We start from the raw sequence: 18674 nt of genomic DNA, 5'->3' as shown, positions 1-18674 counted from the left end.
CTCTCTCTCTCTATATATATATATATATATATAGGGTTGGGTTCACGTGAGACCAGACTGTTTTCGTGAGACCACATTTTTACACTTGAAACTTCACAGCAAAAACACTGTGAAGGTTACCTTCACAGAATTTACTGTGAAGTTTCAAGTGTAAAAAGCTGGTATCACGGGTCTCACGAAAACAGTCTGGTCTCACGTGATCCCAAGTCTATATATATATATATTATAAAATAGTTGGTAAAACCTCTTAGAAAAGAAACTTATTAATGTATATTTTCTTAAACTATATATTTACAAGTTCTTATTTAATATGTACATCTTTTTAAATCTCTATGTATAGTATTTCACTACTCATACATTCGTTTTTGTCATTCTAATTTTCCTACAAACTGCTGTCACATGACCATATGGTAACCAAATAGTTGTCATTACCTACAACTACAAGTCCACCCATGTAGGTCAACAACACCGTTCATATGCCCTTCCCTTACTTTAAACACAGTGTTAGTCACATAGTGTATTGACCATGTTGCACGTTTGTTAATTATTTTAATTACTTTGGCCTTTGCCCAACGGGTAAGTTCATGTTCAAGTGAGGTTGCATGTTGTATAGCTAAATAGTTTAAAAAACAATTACGTAAAACAAACACTCCAACCTCTCGACGTTCATAGTACGCTACTACAGTGAGATATGGAAAAAATCAATCGGCATTGTGATCGGAAGATGTCGTGCATACCTCGTCAACGCGTTTAGGACTCCGCATTGTTGAAAGTCATGACATTAAAACACATTCCAGTGAAATGTGCTATTGACTATTTCGTTTTGTCGACAGTATCAAGTGTTTTTTTTTTCGTGCACTGACTGGTAGAGCTTAACGTAGGTCGGCCAACTTTTGTTCAAAGTCTTCCATCGTATATGCTTTGCAAGTCCTCTAAAATGTCTTCCTCGTTTTCTTGCTAAATCGTAAATTCATCTCAAGATGTCAACAACAAAGCCTGTGTTTCGAGGTAGGGGAATACCGCTTTAATGGCCATGTCGATGGAAGCAGCCCAGTCAGATATAATGCACAAATTTTTAGGCTCATCGATGCATTCTTTCAACCTGGATAAAAACCATGTCCAAGACTCCCCCACTCTCTATCTTACCCACCACATAAGCAATGGGAAAAATCTGGTTGTTTCCATTCATGCCAACAGCCAAAAACATGGTACTTAAGTAAGGGCCTTTCAGATGAGCACCGTACATTACAATCAGCGGTCATAAGTAATTAAAAACTGATCGAATTTTCAAAAATCGAAAAGAGAGACATTACACATATATAAAATAATATATATACACATATAATTTCGACAAAGAACCAGTAAAAATGTTTATACCGCACAACCAATTGTGATAAAGAACCGCTCAAACCGTGCCCTTTCATCGGTCTCAATCTTTGTTACGGTCCCTGGATTAGTCTTTTCCAAATTGTAGTAGCACACCAGGAGTATGGAAAACGATTCCTCTGGGTTACCTCTTAGAAGGATAATGACATAATATTTTGCATGCCAAGCTTGCATATGGCTAACTGAAACTTTGTAGTTGTTCTTCACATCAACGATGATGTCATGGCTCTTATATACTCTATTTGTGTCATTCATTGCATATTTCAATATATGACCCAACACCTTCTTGTTCGTTTGACGGTGATTGGGATACACTTGCGTTCGTGAACATGTGTTGTATGTCTCTAAATATACAAACCTGGAACAACTTCGTGCCGTCAATTATGGTTGCTCTTATTTGCTATTCGCACTTTTCAAATATACATACCGCTTCAGACCCAGATCGGATGGATCTGGTGGTTTTCATCTAGTAACACTCTTCAAGACATTTCAATCCTAGTTGAAAATTCAAGTCGCTTTTACACTTGAATATTTGTCCAACTTTCACATGTTTAGAACGTTAATGATTGGCAGCCGGTTCTTTAGGCTTCACAATAGGGACTAACGTTGGTAATGGGAGGCATGCCCCAAAATAAATTACAACCAGTCATACCATTAATGTTACCCTTATCAACACCTTATTTATCTCCCTCCTCCGACCCTTCTTTATCTTTCTCATCCGGTTCGCTATCAATATTATCTTATTGTATCCCTGAATATTCATCTATATTGGGATGATACAAACAATCCCCGAAATATAGTCCCATAATAAGGATCTAAATCAACCTTATATTTCTCAGATTCATTTTCAGTATCATCTAAATTGGCCTCATCTTCTTCGGTAGGAATTTTAGAAATATGAATGCCATGATTAGATGGTATTGGTACGTCGGACGATTTTTCATACGACTGATATGGAGTTTCATACGTCTCCTGGCTTTGAAATTGGTGATATTGAGATTCGTACGCTTCATATAGAGCTTGAAACGGTTGATACTGAGTTTGGTATGACTGATATGGAGTACTCAGAGCTACCTCATCATTTTTGGAACAGTTGGTATGGAATGAGTGGGCCGTATGTATTGGCCGTGACCCGACTCATATGGAGTTAGTGGAACTGTCTCTTGCCTTTGGTTCAACTCATATGGAACGAGTGGAATTATATACTAGGAGTAGCCCGACCCATACACAGTGATTGAAACAATCTTTTACCTTGGGTTCAGTAAATTACTTTCATCACCACAATCGCATACATACAATTTAAGGGCTTATGATGAAATTTCCACATCAATAGCTAGAAAATATCTCACATCGTCGGTGTCAAACAACTCAACAATCGCACCAGATGACAGAGATTTATATGTTAACTTAACACGATCCGGTAAATCTTGTAAGTTTAATTTTATCGCTAAATAATTGATCAAACCTGAAAATGTTAAGTGCATTGGTAACAACACGACCGCTTTTTGAGTTTATTGAATATAATCTACCACCTCGTTAACTAACTGCCACAAACCTCAACCAAAACCTCGTACCGGATTAGAACATATTAGTGATGGTAAATAAAAATCAGAGATATATACATATATAAAGGGTTTGAAGTAGAAAAAAAAACAAAGTAGGAGTCAAAGTGGTGTTGGGAAGTGACCAAATTTGTTAGAAATGAAAAAAAGGAAGGTCATGTGAGGGGTGCCTGGATGGGGCCTTACGTGTCGAGGTGCTCGGTCCTCCCTGTCAGGCGCATAACTGGCTAACAACCGACGCTGACTCACGTCAGCTTGTCGAGTCTTGTCAAATCAATCACCATCGTCAATTCTATTGTCAAATTGAATGCAACGTTTTTAGATTTTTGTCATTTTGGTGAGCCATTATGCGTCGGAATGGGATGAAGGAGGAGAGGGTGTTGCGTTTGAAAAATATGTATTTTAGGATTATTTTTGTATTTTTTTTTTCCAAAAGGCCATTTTGGTCAAGAACCACGGAAATTAAAGAGATCTCTTGAAGGTCTACAATGGTGGTTCTTATAAAAACCTCCTTTTTGTGGACCATGTTGATTATTTCAACATCACTAATTATTATATTAACATTACTAATAATTACTAAAAGAGTACTCGCGCAATGCAGCGAGACATATTTCGATTTTAATGTTTTATTTTATTATTTGTCTCTGTCGATGTTATAATAATATTTTATGTGTTTTTAAGAAAACAATAATGATTTTATTTTTGAATAAAATATAAATTTGAAGATATCATAAAAATTTGAAAAAAAAAAATATCAATTTAATCAAATCAACTATTTAAAAGTTCTAATTTTTTATATGTAATTTCTTTAATTTATTTTTTTATTATAATTTAATTTAAGTTTAATAACGAAATAATTTATTTTTGGTTTAATAATATAACATTTTATAATGACGATAATAAGTATTCTTTAAGAACTTAATGATTATCTTAATTATATTTTAGATTTTGTATATTTAAAATGAGACGTTTATCCTGTATTTGATTATGTTAATCTGCAGTTAGTTACACGAATTCAGATATGAAACTTTAATAAGTTGTACCTACACACAATCTACTTGTAATCTTGAGTTTTAAGTAATATGCATTAATAAACAGTACTTTACGCATAAAAAAGTAATTTTTAAGAGTTTTTGTCAAATACTTTATAATATAGTATAGATAAAGTTAAGAAAATAAAATAAAAAAACAAGAAAAATGCCACTTCTCACAAACTTAATAGTAAAACCAAGGTTCTTGTTCAAACAACTAAGAGCATAGGGTTTTTATAAGAACCTCTCCACAATGGCAGTTCTTATAAGCTATTACATTTTTTTTTTCTAATAAGAGCCTTGCATTGAAGATTAGGGGAGCTCAAAAAACCGATCAACCCGACTAACCCAACCTGAAAAAACCTAAAAGAATCAACCCGAGGTTACCCGCCATATAATTCATACAAAATTAGGACAAACGAAATCTATTAGGTTGAAACAGGGTTAGGCCTAAAGTAACCTGACCAACCACCAACCCGATAAAAGTTTTAGCGGTTCCTCTAAAAATATTTGTATTTCTCTTTAATATGTATAAGTCACCAAAAACGACTCGACAACAACGAGCAATGAAACTCATAAGTGGACATTATTGGAAAGTTATATATAATAACTAAATATTTGATAAACTCGTATATTCTCGTTAATGATTGATCATATCTCAAAAGAAAGTTTCCTTTATTTTTATGTTCCCGATGTTGATTTTACTTTTTTTTAAACAAAACCACCAACCAGAGTGGGTTAGGTTGGGTTACACTTTTGTTTGGGTTGACTGAGTTGAAAATTTTCAAACCATCCATATTAGGTTAAGCTGTTCAATTGTCTTCAATTCAATTAACTCAATCTATAAACACCACTATTAAAAATGCTTTTATATAATTCACTTTTTTTTTTAAATCCTAGTTGTGTACCCGTGCAATGCGGCGGGAGCCTTGAATTTTAACGATTTTGAAGTTTCTTTGGTTTTGTTAGAGAAGATCTAACGATGATATAAGTTACATTTGTTCTTTACATATTAATACAATTTGAATAAATAAGAGTTATGATTTCAATTACAGTCTATCGATTAAAAAAATTGTATGACAGTTTAAAATCCAACATATTTAAATGACTCCACAAATGTGTTCCATTTACACCAATAACAAAGAATCAAGAGATCGAGACGAGACCGAGACTTCTAGAGCAATTGAATGGGAGAACTTTTAATAACTCATGCTGAATATCAGTTTGAATCTCACATTGGGGGATGAGGAGAAGAAATAGAGGTATGAGAGGATGAAGTAATAGTATATTGAGAACATGAAATGAAAAAGTAATAACGTGCATTGGTAACCTATACTATGTGTTATTTTAATTGTAGATTAAGAGATTTTAAGACTGAATGCATAAAGTAGTAGTACTTAATGCATTATGAGTTGTTTTTAAGACTTTGTGCATTAAAAATTGTTTTTAAGACCTTTAATAAATCTGGTTTATAAGATAGTATAGATATAACAATATATAAATATACATTCATGGGTGTTTGATAAGAAATATTAAGCAGTTTTTAATGGAAATAAAATAAAAAGAAATGATTATGTCTTTTATACGCCCAAATTTTCATTTCAGGTTAAACTTTGGGAATACAAATTCATTCATATTTTCTCAGTTATTTTTATTTTCATATCTATTTTCATTCTTCTGTCTGAAGTAAACGTTCCTTCGGAATGATTTAATATGAAAGTGACTCGATGCTTTAGTAAGTTGTACGTTGATGCATCACGTCTGTACACGTACATGCATTGTTCTCCACGAGATTTTCTTTACAAACAAGACATCTATAATTTGGGGCGAGTGTATGAACATTAACAAACAAAGAAAAAGTCTACAAACCTCAGGTTCCAACCCTCCTCCATTTCTCCAAAACGCCGCCATAGTTTTCAATCAGCTCGACCTTTCACCACGATCATTCATATATGTATATGCATATATGGTGGCCAACGAATCTTGAATCGGTTTTTTCATTCTGATGATCTATAGCGGTGGAATCACGGTTCGTATTTGTAGAAAATGCTTGCGATTTGCAAATTAGATTCAATCCCTAACCAAACACCTCTCTCTTCTCGCTATGTCAAGGTTCAAATTCTTTTTTCTATCTCAAACTCCTTATATGCTTGCATTGTGTTAGGTTTATAGGTTTATGCCTTTTTGTTCCACCGAATTTTTGTTGAATGAATGACTGATGTAATTTCATGGGTATGATGAGTGCTTAGGTTTAACACTTGGAGATTTTGGAAGGAATTGTTGACCTTGAAAGTTTGAATTTATGTAACGCTAGAGTGGTCTTGGCTTTTCGTTGTTAAAAAAAGCTAGGATTTGTAAGAGTCGAGTGAATTAGATCTCCACAATCTGTCAAAACTTGCCCAGGTCATGCAACCTGTGATGTTCTTTTTTTGTTTTGACATTTTCATAATAACTATGGTTAGGTGGTTTGTTTAAGACTATGGTTTAGGTTGTCAATCACTCTGTAACCATACCATGCAGTAACTATCTTTTGCCTACAAAATAACATATTATTTTACTTTATGGGTTTTCTATTCTGCAAATACTGTTCAATTACTTGTGAGCTTCCAACCTGTAACTGTAAGCTAGAGAATTACAAGGAGACATTTTCTTATTAGAAGCTAGAACTAATTATCAATCTTCATATGATGTAGGATCATAATTCTTTAATTATAAACTGATTGGATGGTCATAGAATGCATTGTTAAGCTAAGGGATTGGAATGAGTGAGGATCCTTCTACAAAATTATAGCTTTATGCAGGTAAATTAAGGGAAATAATGTCAAAGATTGTAGTCTGATTTTTGTATGGACTGGGGTTCAAATTAGAAAAAAATTATTTACTCTCTGGACAAAGGGGTGGGGTGGAAGCATGGAGCAAGAGTGAATTGACTTGTGCTTGGTGTTGGATATCTGTTTTCAGATGAACGGTTAGGTTAGAGAACTGATGCGTTTTACGCATGATTTTGGATCTAGCACTTTAGATGGGGCATCTTATGGGGCATGAACTCTAATTTAATTGATAAATGTGACATCTGAAATGGGTCTTAAAAATATAAAGCTGCCATTAGTTTATTTTTAAATTTTAATTTATTTAATTTTGTTTCGTATTTGTATTTGTTATGCCTCACATGTGAACAAGGTTTTGTTATTGTCTAATTAGCCCTACATACAGGCCATCGTACTTCATTTATAGTTCAATATAGAGACATCTTATTTTTGGAATATTTTCTCCTTTGGGCATTTTGGGGAGATGCCAAACGTCTAACGTGTTAAACTGAAGATATCTAGCATTTGAAGAGTGATTCCTGAAACTCTGATTCTTCTCATTTCTACTTTTTCATGATTCTTTTGCATCCGTTTGTTTCAAAACCAACTCATTTATTGTAAAAACAGGCTCTTGGCGATCAGAAATATTAAGAGAACAGCACAATTAATCAGAACAAGCAACTGGGGAGTTCATTCAGAAGATGGGAAGCATGGGTCAATCGTCAGATTTGGTTTATACTGTTCCAGATTCAGGATACACTCTCAAAGCATGTTCTCGAATAGAGGGTTTGCTTCCGTCTTGGCATGTAAAGCCAAATGTTGTTTTAGCAAGAACAGTTTTTCTAAAAACTATTCTGTTATCCCAGCCAATAACACGATGACACATCATGCCCAAATTGCTTGGAAGAGGCTTTCAGATAGTTCGTATCGGAATGGGCAAATTTCTGGCATAAGTAGGATTGCTCAAGCATTTAGTTTGGCTTTAAGCCGATCATACGTTGTTCTTCCTGGTATATTTGCCTTGACATGTGGCAATATGGTGTTGGCAGATGCAGGGTCAAACCTTGATTATCTTCAGCCAAGAAATACTCTGTACATGCGTGCTGAAAATGGACATGCATTCTTAGTTTCATCATTACTTTCGGTATTTGAAGGTCTAGTATTGCTGTTCAGAGCTGTTTATTTGGCAATTTTGTTCTCACCCAGTATGGCGATGGCTCCATTTGCAGAGTATTTTGGGGCCTCGTCTAGACAAACGTGGCTTCAGCTAGTACGTCGTACTCTGGAAATAGCAGGTCCTGCATTCATAAAGTGGGGCCAATGGGCAGCCACACGGCCAGACCTTTTTCCTACAGACTTGTGCACTGAGCTCTCTAAGCTTCACAGCAAGGCTCCTGAACATAGCTTTGCTTACACAAAAAAGACAGTTGAGAAGGCTTTTGGTCGTAAAATTTCTGAAATTTTTGATGATTTTGAGGAGGTGCCTGTGGCATCAGGAAGTATTGCACAAATCCATCGAGCTTCTTTGAAGTATAGATACCGTGGCAAGCGTAACAAGCCTTTATTAGTTGCAGTTAAAGTTAGACATCCTGGGGTGGGTGAATCAATTAGAAGAGATTTTGAGATTATTAATGTAGTTGCAAAGATCTCTAAATTCATTCCTACACTTAATTGGTTGAGATTGGATGAAAGTGTACAACAGTTTGCAGTTTTTATGATGTCCCAAGTTGATCTTGCACGGGAAGCTGCTCATTTGAGTAGATTTATATATAACTTCCGCAGTTGGAGAGATGTTTCATTCCCGAAACCTGTATATCCGCTTGTTCACCCTGCGGTTTTGGTAGAAACCTTTGAACATGGAGAAAGTGTGGCACGCTATGTTGATGAGCTCGAAGGACATGTCCGACTTAAGAGTTCTCTTGCTCACATTGGGACTCATGCGCTTTTGAAAATGCTGCTGGTAACATCTTCAGTTCCCTTAATGCTTCTACCTCTTACTATCAGGACTTGCCATATTTTGTTATTTGACCTCATTGCTACCTTGCGCGATAATCTGTGATATATACTTTGAATTGATACTGTTTTCTGTATGAAGAACATGGTGCCATAAGTTTAATGTGTCTGGTAATCACTAAATCATTGAGCGATTGACTTTATGAATCATTGTTCTTTGCTTTTGTTGACAAATCATTGCTCTTGGTAAAATGTAGAAAGGAAAACACATTTTGGAAGAATGAGCCAGTTTTGGATACTTGTGGAAACGTAAGAAAACCATCTTGTTTGTAATCTTTTGTCCAGAATCATTCATTCTTGGAAATTTGGTGCCCCTTTTTGTATTTTCACAAGAATGATGGTTTGTTTGCAACAAAAAATAAAGTATGATGTTTGGAAGTTCTTTCACTCCTAAATGCATATTGATCTTGTCATAATGCCAAAAAAAATACCAGAGTTTGCAAGAACAAGTGGTGTTGGATAAATTGTATCAATGTAAATGCAAAAAAAGCCATTATGATTGGCACCTTTGTATCACCATACATTACTTGCAAAAGGTCAGCTTTTTTTTTTTGCATCTTTCCTGGAACAATGGTTTGTTTGCAATGAAAAGGAAAATATAATGGTTCGATAACTTAATTACTCGTTCCTTTAAGGCTTCTACCAAATGAGATTTACTGTTTCAGTTGTATACCATTTTTGCTGCTTTGTGCTGATGCAATGACATAATGATAACTTCAAATCGATTATACTTTTCAATGAGCTTGTGGCTTTCATAAGTTTTATTGTGTGATAGTCCCTGCACCAACTCAAATTTGATGTTAGATTACACTTTTTATAGGAGTGATTAGCTTTTCAAACCATTGTTTTTGGTCTGTGTTGCAAACAAACATCTTTCTTGCAGAAAAGCCAAAAACACTTCCATGTACATGAATGAGTGATTCTGGACAAATTATGGGAATGTGAATGCAAAAATAAACATTTTACCTGGCTCCTTTTTTCCAAATTACTCATCGTGCAAAGGTAATGTTCTTTTTGCATTTTCTCAAGAATTATGGTTTATTTGCAGCAATAGGGAAAAATCATTGCTCGGAAAATCATATTCACTTTAAATAAATTAAGTTCTATTTTAATTTTTCAACAACTTTCTTTTTGGGTAACTGTGGGTATCCGGACCAACTTACACCAACTAATCCCCCGTGTGAGCATGAACCTCCATGGCCACAAGGGCTTTGGCAGCACCTAGATTTGAACTCAGGGAAGATAGATTTCTACTACATCCCCCTACATGGCCACAAGGGCTTTGACAACGCCCGGATTCGAACTCGGGAAAGATGAGATTTCCACTACATCCCCCTACATGGCCACNGCCACAAGGGCTTTGACAACGCCCGGATTCGAACTCGGGAAAGATGAGATTTCCACTACATCCCCCTACATGGCCACAAGGGCTTTGACAACGCCTGGATTCAAACTCGGGGAAGATGAGATTTCCACTACATCCCCCTAAGCAGCTGGTGCACCACAACCCAAGTGGTTATTTTTCAACAACCTTGCTGTTGTCATACGTTAAATTTGTGTGGTAATCACATCTACTCGAGTTTGGTGTTTGATTAGGCTTGTAGGAGTGATTGGCTTTTTGAACGTCAACTTGGGCTTTCATTGCAAATTAACCATCACTTTTGTGAAAATGCCAAAAGATCATGGTAGTTTGTAAAAATGGGCCACTTTGGGACATATTGTGGAAATGTAAATGCAAAATGAAACATCTTACTTGGAACCTTTTGTCCAAAATAAATATTAGAGCAAAATTTAATGTTCTTTTGGTGTTCCACAAGAACTGTGGTTTGTTTGCTATGAAGGATGGTTCAGAAAGTAGATAACTTCTTTCTACATGTGACAACGTAGATGTGTTTAATTGAGTTTTTATGTAAACCCAACCTATATTCAACCCAAGCTAATAACGTTATAATAAATTGAGTTCTTTCGGTTGATAATGTGTAGAGTAACTTGAGTTTTGGTGAAAATATTAGCTTTTTTTAAGGCAAAATAACACAATTTTGATTTCCACACAATGTCCAAAACAATAGGACTTGCTTTTATGGATTCACTCGATAACGCTGTATGCATGGTGAGCATGGAAACAATTATTACAATAACTGGATGCTTCTGTGTTACAAACTGTTGGTGGACAAAGACCACATTACCTTGTTTGTGGAGCATGGAAACAACTGAATGCACAAAAAGGATATAACACTACTTGATGAGTGAGCACACGGACAGCATTCATTGAAATTGCTTCTATGGTACAACACCTTAATGCACAAGAAAGGCAGTGTATTGATTTTTTGCACAAAAGCGAACAAATTTCAAGGGATGTAACTGTATGATCCCTTGATGAAAAAAAAGATGGGCTAACTCTAGGAGCATAAGATCAAACAGATGAACTTCTAACGTACCCATCTTAATGCACAAGAATGCATTGAAAACAAAAACATAATTTAAACTACATATATTGTACAACATCCTAATGCACAAAAAACATACTCTTGCTCATTAAGAATTTATTTCTCTTTATCTAGGTTGATAACTTCATTCATGCTGACATGCATCCTGGAAATATCCTTGTTCGGAGCAAGTCATCTCGTAAAGGGATCTTCAAATCGAAGCCTCATGTCATATTCCTTGATGTAGGCATGACTGCTGAACTTTCAAAGAGTGATAGAGTGAATTTGTTGGAATTTTTTAAGGCTGTTGCTCGTCGAGATGGACGCACTGCAGCAGAGTGCACACTGAGGCTATCAAAACAACAGAATTGTCCTAATCCTCAGGCCTTCATCAAGGTAATATTAATCTTTAATTATGATAATTCTTTATGTAGCATTAATTATGCTTGGAGCTTTCTTTATGCTACCTTGAAATGTCTTCATATTGGGGCATAAGCCACCATTTAGCCGGAAGAAACAACCCTTGATCATTGATATGATTAGACTATACTTTCTTGTAACACCCCAATTTCACATTTGCATATAAACATATATTTTCATATATCAAGAAATATAACTTTACATATTCGGTCCCAAATATATACAAAAGCTACAATACACAAGTAGCTACCAAAAATTTCCACGTAACATAGTACAACAAATAATCAACACAAGAGAAAACACAGTTTCACAATCTCCCATGCAAGCAAATATACAATCTTCACAACTTTTCCTTCCCTTTATCACCTGGCCTGTAACGCACATTTTGAAATACAAATGAGGGTTAGACCTTGAGGTCTAGTGAGAAATCCCTTCTTAATTGCCATTACAGGGTAGAATTCACCAAAACATCTTTTTAGAAAATCCTTCGTCAAAGATATCATAAAATATGATTTAATTTAGCAGTCCTTTTATCGCATCCTAACGATGAGATAACTCCATTTTATCGCATCGAACAACATAATCAATAATTTGTCGCATCAAACTCAAAATACATCAACTTGTCGCATTTAATATTTAAATGATTATATTTTGTCGAATCCAACTAATGCGATGAACATAGTTGTCGCATCATAATCTGCTTATTCTCAATTCATCGCATCATACTGATGTGATATAATCAACTCATCGCATCACTCACATGCGATAACACTCCATGATCAAATATCATCATTTCCAGAAATTGATTATGCCTCCCTTATACCAATATAACCAGCTCATGATTATGCCACACTTGTTACAAAATATACTCAACTCCAGATTATGCCACCCGTATTATCCAATATACCCAACTCGTGATTATGTCACCCTTATTACAAACAGATGATAATAACGTATCAAAACACAAAATTTATGCTAAATACTAGCATATAATCACCTTCAAATCTCAAGTATGAAATCATACAATTTCTTCACCAAAAACAATTAAATGATGCTTTTATAATAAAACTCACCTAACCACAAGGGTGGTGCCTGATTGGTTTGAGCTTGGCTTCAAAGGTCAAAAGTACCTAGATGTCCCAGGTTCAAATCCAAGGAGGAATAAAAATCCCCTTGTGGCCACGGAGCTTCAAATGAGGTGACTCCGAGCTATCTGCAAAGCAGGTGGACGCCCTGAGATTAGTCGGCTCGCATAGCGGGTTGGACATCCAGGTTAATCAAAAAAATAATAAAACTTACCTTGTAAACATAGTAGATTGAAGACCTTAAACAGAAATCAAATAATTAGATAATCTTGTAACAATTTCTTCCTCTTTCTCTTCTGTTTTATTGAATCCAGAAACTAAGAAAACACACCAACCTTTCTCCCTCACATTCTTTTTCTCCTCCAGAAGACAAAACCAAATAGGATAAAATCATATACATATATATATATATATATATACATATACATATATAGGGGTCTATTCAAGGGAGAACTGAGTTGTTTGTGGTAACTGTGAGAACCAATATTAACCACAAATCAATAGATAAATTAGGAAATTTATAAATTTGGTAATTTTAAATTAAAATCTTAATGCAAGGATATTTTTGGTATTTTAAAACTCTCATCTCTCCTCTCTTCTCTCTTCGGCCACCGTTCTCCGGCCACCGTCCTCCAGTGATACCACTATGATACCACTGTGATACCTAAAAATATTGACTCTGTTAAACAAAAGATACATTGTGATACATAATCATATATAAGATGCATAGTGATATCACTGTGTTACATCTTCGATTGACCACACAAACGACATCAATGTGATACCCAAGCACATATATGATGCATTGTGATACCATTGTAGTATCACCGGCGGACGGTGGCCGGAGAGAGAAGAGAGGAGGGATGAAAGTTTAAAAATACCAAAAATATCCTTGCATTAATATTTTAATTCAAAATTGTCAAAACTATAAATTTCCTAATTTATCTATTGATTTGTGGTTAATATTGGTTCTCAAAGTTACCACAAACTAATTAGTTCTCATTTGATTAGGCCCCTATATATATATACATATATATATATACATACATATATATATATATACATATATATATATACATATATATATATATATATATATATATATATATATGTATTTTAAAAAAAGAGACTGAGAATTTTAAGATATTTTAAGCATATTTCCAAAGCAACCCCTCAACTTATAACCAACAATAAAAATCCACCCCAAACTTTATAACCCCAAACTCGGTTATCACATTTCTCAAGGCTATAAATGGCTGTAAATGGATATATCCATCCAATTGCGACCATTCATATCCTCGTAGCTGATGCACTTATAATACAGTTATATCCGTAGTCGGAAATGTTTGATTTTTTGATATAAAATAATAAAAAATGTAATTAATATAGAAGTTTTTATTAAACAAAAATATTGATTAAAAAAGCAATTTAAGTATTTGTACGTAAAGTATGCTTTAAGTGATTATATGAAAAACACATACATAGGTTCTTGCATGATAGGTTTCCTGTATTGATTTGACCACGTAAGCGAGACCACCACCCAACAGCATTTTGCCAATTAGATAATTGGTTAAATAGAAGGCAAGATGTAAATGCATACAAATTCTTAGTTCATTCAAAACATTTCCAATTCGTACTGCTGTAAGATAGGATTCTAACTTTCTGTTTTCTTTCCAATCAAATGCTAAAGATGTCTTGTATCATTTGTTTTTCATTCTCTCGTTTTTTTTGGCTTAAGACGAATGTATGAAGGCACATTTTCATTTGTCTGTATTTCTTATGTGTTTTTGTGCATGTTTCGGGTTAACAGGAAGTGACAGAGTCTTTCGATTTCTGGGGTACTCCAGAGGGGGACATTGTCCATCCTGCTGATTGCATGCATCAAGTGCTAGAGCAAGTGAGGCGTCATAGAGTCAATGTGGATGGAAATGTCTGCACTGTGATGGTTACAACTCTGGTTCTTGAGGTAACCCTTTCTGTAATTATCTTTTCTATAAAGCTTGACCATAATATGGATATGAACCGAAAATGTGGTGGGTTATTTAGGAGAATAATCTTCTGACCAATTTTAATTAAGACGAAGAATCGTGTGAGAATAGGAGTTAAGTTGAGAAGTGTAAGAAGGGATTTGGACCCTTGATCACTTTTAATCCCAAAAACAACCCATGAATGCGCTTTAGAAGGGAACTGATGTAGTGGTTCTCATTAGTATTAATCTAGTGAATCTGTTCATTTAGGATTGATCGAAGGGTGGAGATCCCTTCTCACCGTAACTTTCATTCTCACCGGAACCCAACCCTTTTAATTAAATGCATGGCCTTCTGACAAGATTAAGAACAACTCTATTCAACTGAAGAATGCCTCAAAATCTGTTGGAGGGCCATGCATTTAAACAAACCTGTCAAAACTCGGGAGGTCATTCTTTACCCCCGCAGGGGGTGGGAGGTTGTGTAGTACGCATTCTTTTGAGGTAGGGATTAAAGGTATTCTGCTGCTTCTGTGGGTGGTCTTTTGGTAAAAATACAACTTCAACTCTTGACCAACCTTCTATTTAACAAAAAATTAAGGGTAAATTGCATGAAAATGCAATGTACTCTAGTCTAGTACTTATTAAATGTAATGTACTTTCACAACTTTCATTTTGGTATCTCGGATGTGATATCTCAAAACACTTGGACTAAAGTATGTTGCATTTTTATGCAATCTCAGATGTAAAACCGTTGCCTAATGTTTGAGACGTCATAACTGAGGTACCATAAACTGTTACATAAAATAGGGATTAGACCAAAGTACGTTGCATTTTCATGCAATTTGCCCAAAAAGTAAAGCAACACTTTGTTCTATTTAGGATCAGTAATCACATAGCATAATTACGATTGCATTCATTGGTTGTATATCATGTTCGGATTCGCTCTTTGATGAATGGTTTAAATTTCACTAGTCTTGGTCTTAGTTTACGATTGGTTCTTACAAACAGGGTTGGCAACGGAAGCTTGACCCAGATTACGATGTTATGCACACGCTTCAAACGTTGTTGCTGAAAGAAGACTGGGCGAAGTCGCTAACCTACACAATCGAAGGCTTAATGGCCCCATAAAAGTTTTGTAAACCGCTACGTTTTTATACATGTTTTTGTATTTTAGGTGTTGAGTTTTTATAAGATATAAAGAATGTGACATTCTTTATGAAAGGGACCATGTTTGAATTCAATATATAACTATAAATGTAGTGAAAAAAATCTTCATCTCTATGCACATTGCTTCAAAGATTCTTCAAAACTTACATTTTGACCCTTAAAACTGTTATGACAGGTCGGTTTTTATTGGTTACAATTTTCGGTTAACCTAGTTTTTCGAAGAAACTAGTAAGGCACCCGTGTGATGTTGTTGTCTGCATCTCGATCTAAAGCCGAGAACATAGAATGTCAATCATGTCTCGTTTTTTACTTTTTTTTGTCCATCCTGATGCTAGTTGTATACCCATACAATGTAGCTGAGTGTAAATTTTGAATAGATATATGGTACAAAGAGGTTTTTACCAGATAAAATATATATCTTGATCCATTTTACTTTTTTATGTTGAATGTGAGGGAATAAAAAACAAATTAATGTCAAGGTTGTAAAAAACATGTTTTTTTTGTGTGAAAATGTTCAATAGATGATGTTATGAGAATTTTCCTCATAGTCATCAGTTTTTATTTTTCCAAGACTCTTGAGACTAAATTAAGGAGCTAGCAAGTTGGCCTAGACACCATGGGTAAAATGATTGTGGTTAATTTTAAAGTTTTTTAATTGACGAATATAATATAAGTTGAGAATTTTATTCTTTTTTTTTTGTTAATCTGGATATCCAACCCGCTATGCGAGCCGACTAATTCCAGAACGACCACCTGCTTTGCAAATAGCCCGGAATCACTACATTTGAACCTCCGTAACCACAAGAAGATTTTTATTCCTCATTGGATTTAAATCTGGGACCTCCTGGTACTTTTGACCTTTGGAGCCAAGCTTAAACCAATCAGGCACCACCCTTGTGGTTGAGAATTTTATTCTTGGTTGCTACTATAATTTTGAAGATGAAGTTTGTGGTTCATTAGTAGAGAAATTATCTTCACGTTTTCTCAGATGTTAGCATTGCATCGAACAATGAGAATATGTTTAAAAAAATGTTTCTCAAAAAAGCATAATGATATCTACGGTAAAATGAAAGTACTTTTTTTTTTTATAAAATGGGAATCAAGTCATATAAATAATGTTTTTCTATAAAAAAAACACTACTTATATAGCTCTTTTAGAAAAAGAAAAATAAAGCAACAGTTGTAGAACAGTTAAAAAAAATAGGTTTACAGTAGATATGTATGTATATATAAGAACATGATGAATACTGATTGTTTTTCAAAGCAAGACCTTTACAATAGATGTCAATATTTATAAGCATAAATTTGAATATTGGTATGATATTTTCTACATTCAGACCTTGTAATAATAGAGAAAAAGTCATCATACAACTGAAATATATTTGATTGTTTTGTTTGGTTTAGTCTTTAATAAGATCCAAAATAACAATCATGAACTTCTGCATGCTCAAAATTTGTAAAATGTTTTCTATAGGGGTTAGCAATACCCGGAGTACTCGATCCAACCTCACCTGATAAACTACTGAAAGTCCGGCCCTTAAACCCGATGACCGATATTTTCTTCGGGTAAGTAGGATCGGGTGGGGTATCCTACTTTCCCCCCCGACCCGTCCGACGACCCAATATTTATATATATTATATTTTTCCTTTTAAGTTTTAACTAAACGTAGCCTAATTTCCAAATCGACGACAACGTCTCTCCTGACTTCCTCAATCGAACTTCGACCTCGGTCAACGAGAGACGATATCACCACATGACCCCTCCGTTAGTTCGGTACTGACATTTTGTTATAAAAATTAAAGAATTAAGAAGTCATTTGATCATTTTGTTACTCGCTTAGATACTTAGATTTGTGTTCTAAATACTTAGATTTCAACTGGAAGCTAAAAAATCTGGAAATCTAGAATAGACAAGACAAGACAAGAAGCTGGAAAATAGGAAAAAAAATTGGGGCCCAAGACCCGAACTAACCCGATACCCATGGGGTTTATCTAACATTTGCGGGTTTAGGGTTCCATTAACCCCCCAAAATTCGACCGGGTTTTCTGGTTTGGGGCCCAACCCGACCCGACTCATTTCTTTGCTCACCTCTAGTTTTGTGTGATAATAAGCAATCAAAATCATCCAAAATTATAATGTTGTAATTTGTAACAAAAAAAAAAAAAACACATTTTTAATGTATTTTAATTTATCTATGATTATGTATTTTTAATATGATAAATGGCTAAAATGAAAAAGTAAGAAGTATGAAACAAATTAATTCGTATGTATTCATGATTTTTAATAGTACGATTAAATCTAAAAAATATTCATATTGACGAGACGGTTATCGTGGCATAATAAAATAAGAAACGTATTTTAATGCATTTTAGTTCATATACAATTATTTATGTTAATATGATAAGTATGTAAAATAAAAAATGAAAAAGTAATGGATTTAAAGTAAATTAAATAACTAATTGTAAGGGTATAAAATGTAACTTGGAAATTAAAAATGATTTGATTTTCAACGGAAAAGGTTGTGTAAGCCTTAAAAGTTTATACATTTAACATAAAAACCCGAACCTTTTAAAAATTTCAAGAGAAATGTAACTCTCTCTCTTTTAGTATGGTATAGATAACACATTGTACTTGTGTACCTTGAAAAAATTGAACTAAAAATTAATCAAATTAATTGGGATTACGAGGAAGACATTAAGAATGCGTTTGGTATACTGGACATGATAAAGTAAAATAGAAATATTTGTTCCACATTTAACATGACTTTTATGTGGAACAAGGAACGTGCATGTTCCACCTTTACCTCA

At 34.5% G+C, this 18674-nt stretch overlaps 1 protein-coding gene across 3 annotated transcripts; it reads left to right on the top strand.

Moving 5' to 3' along the window:
- Positions 1-5818: 5818 nt before the first annotated feature.
- On the top strand, positions 5819-15978 carry LOC112519286 (probable serine/threonine-protein kinase abkC). 3 transcript variants are annotated; one of them, XM_025127331.1, is made up of 6 exons: positions 5830-6091; positions 7414-7739; positions 7836-8746; positions 11361-11621; positions 14541-14696; positions 15708-15978. In XM_025127331.1, exons 1-6 carry the CDS (start codon positions 6084-6086, stop codon positions 15825-15827), a joined length of 1782 nt encoding a protein of 593 aa, XP_024983099.1. In that variant the 5' UTR covers positions 5830-6083; the 3' UTR covers positions 15828-15978. The 3 variants fall into 3 exon arrangements, with proteins under 3 accessions (XP_024983098.1, XP_024983099.1, XP_024983100.1); XM_025127332.1 differs by having other exon boundaries at positions 5831-6091; positions 7414-7572; positions 7653-8746; XM_025127330.1 differs by having other exon boundaries at positions 5819-6091; positions 7414-8746.
- Positions 15979-18674: the final 2696 nt, after the last annotated feature.

The sequence above is a fragment of the Cynara cardunculus genome (genome assembly GCF_001531365.2).
Source record: "Cynara cardunculus var. scolymus isolate 2C chromosome LG 10, CcrdV1, whole genome shotgun sequence".
Classification (NCBI taxonomy): Eukaryota; Viridiplantae; Streptophyta; class Magnoliopsida; order Asterales; family Asteraceae; genus Cynara; species Cynara cardunculus.
This window is presented reverse-complemented; position numbering and strand designations above follow the sequence as displayed.

Bases quoted from the DNA above. Each gene is read 5' to 3' on its own strand.
- LOC112519286 (XM_025127330.1), top strand. The intron at 8,747-11,360 runs GTAACATCTTCA...CTCTTTATCTAG, and splicing joins CGCTTTTGAAAATGCTGCTG to GTTGATAACTTCATTCATGC. The intron at 14,697-15,707 runs GTAACCCTTTCT...TCTTACAAACAG, and splicing joins TTACAACTCTGGTTCTTGAG to GGTTGGCAACGGAAGCTTGA.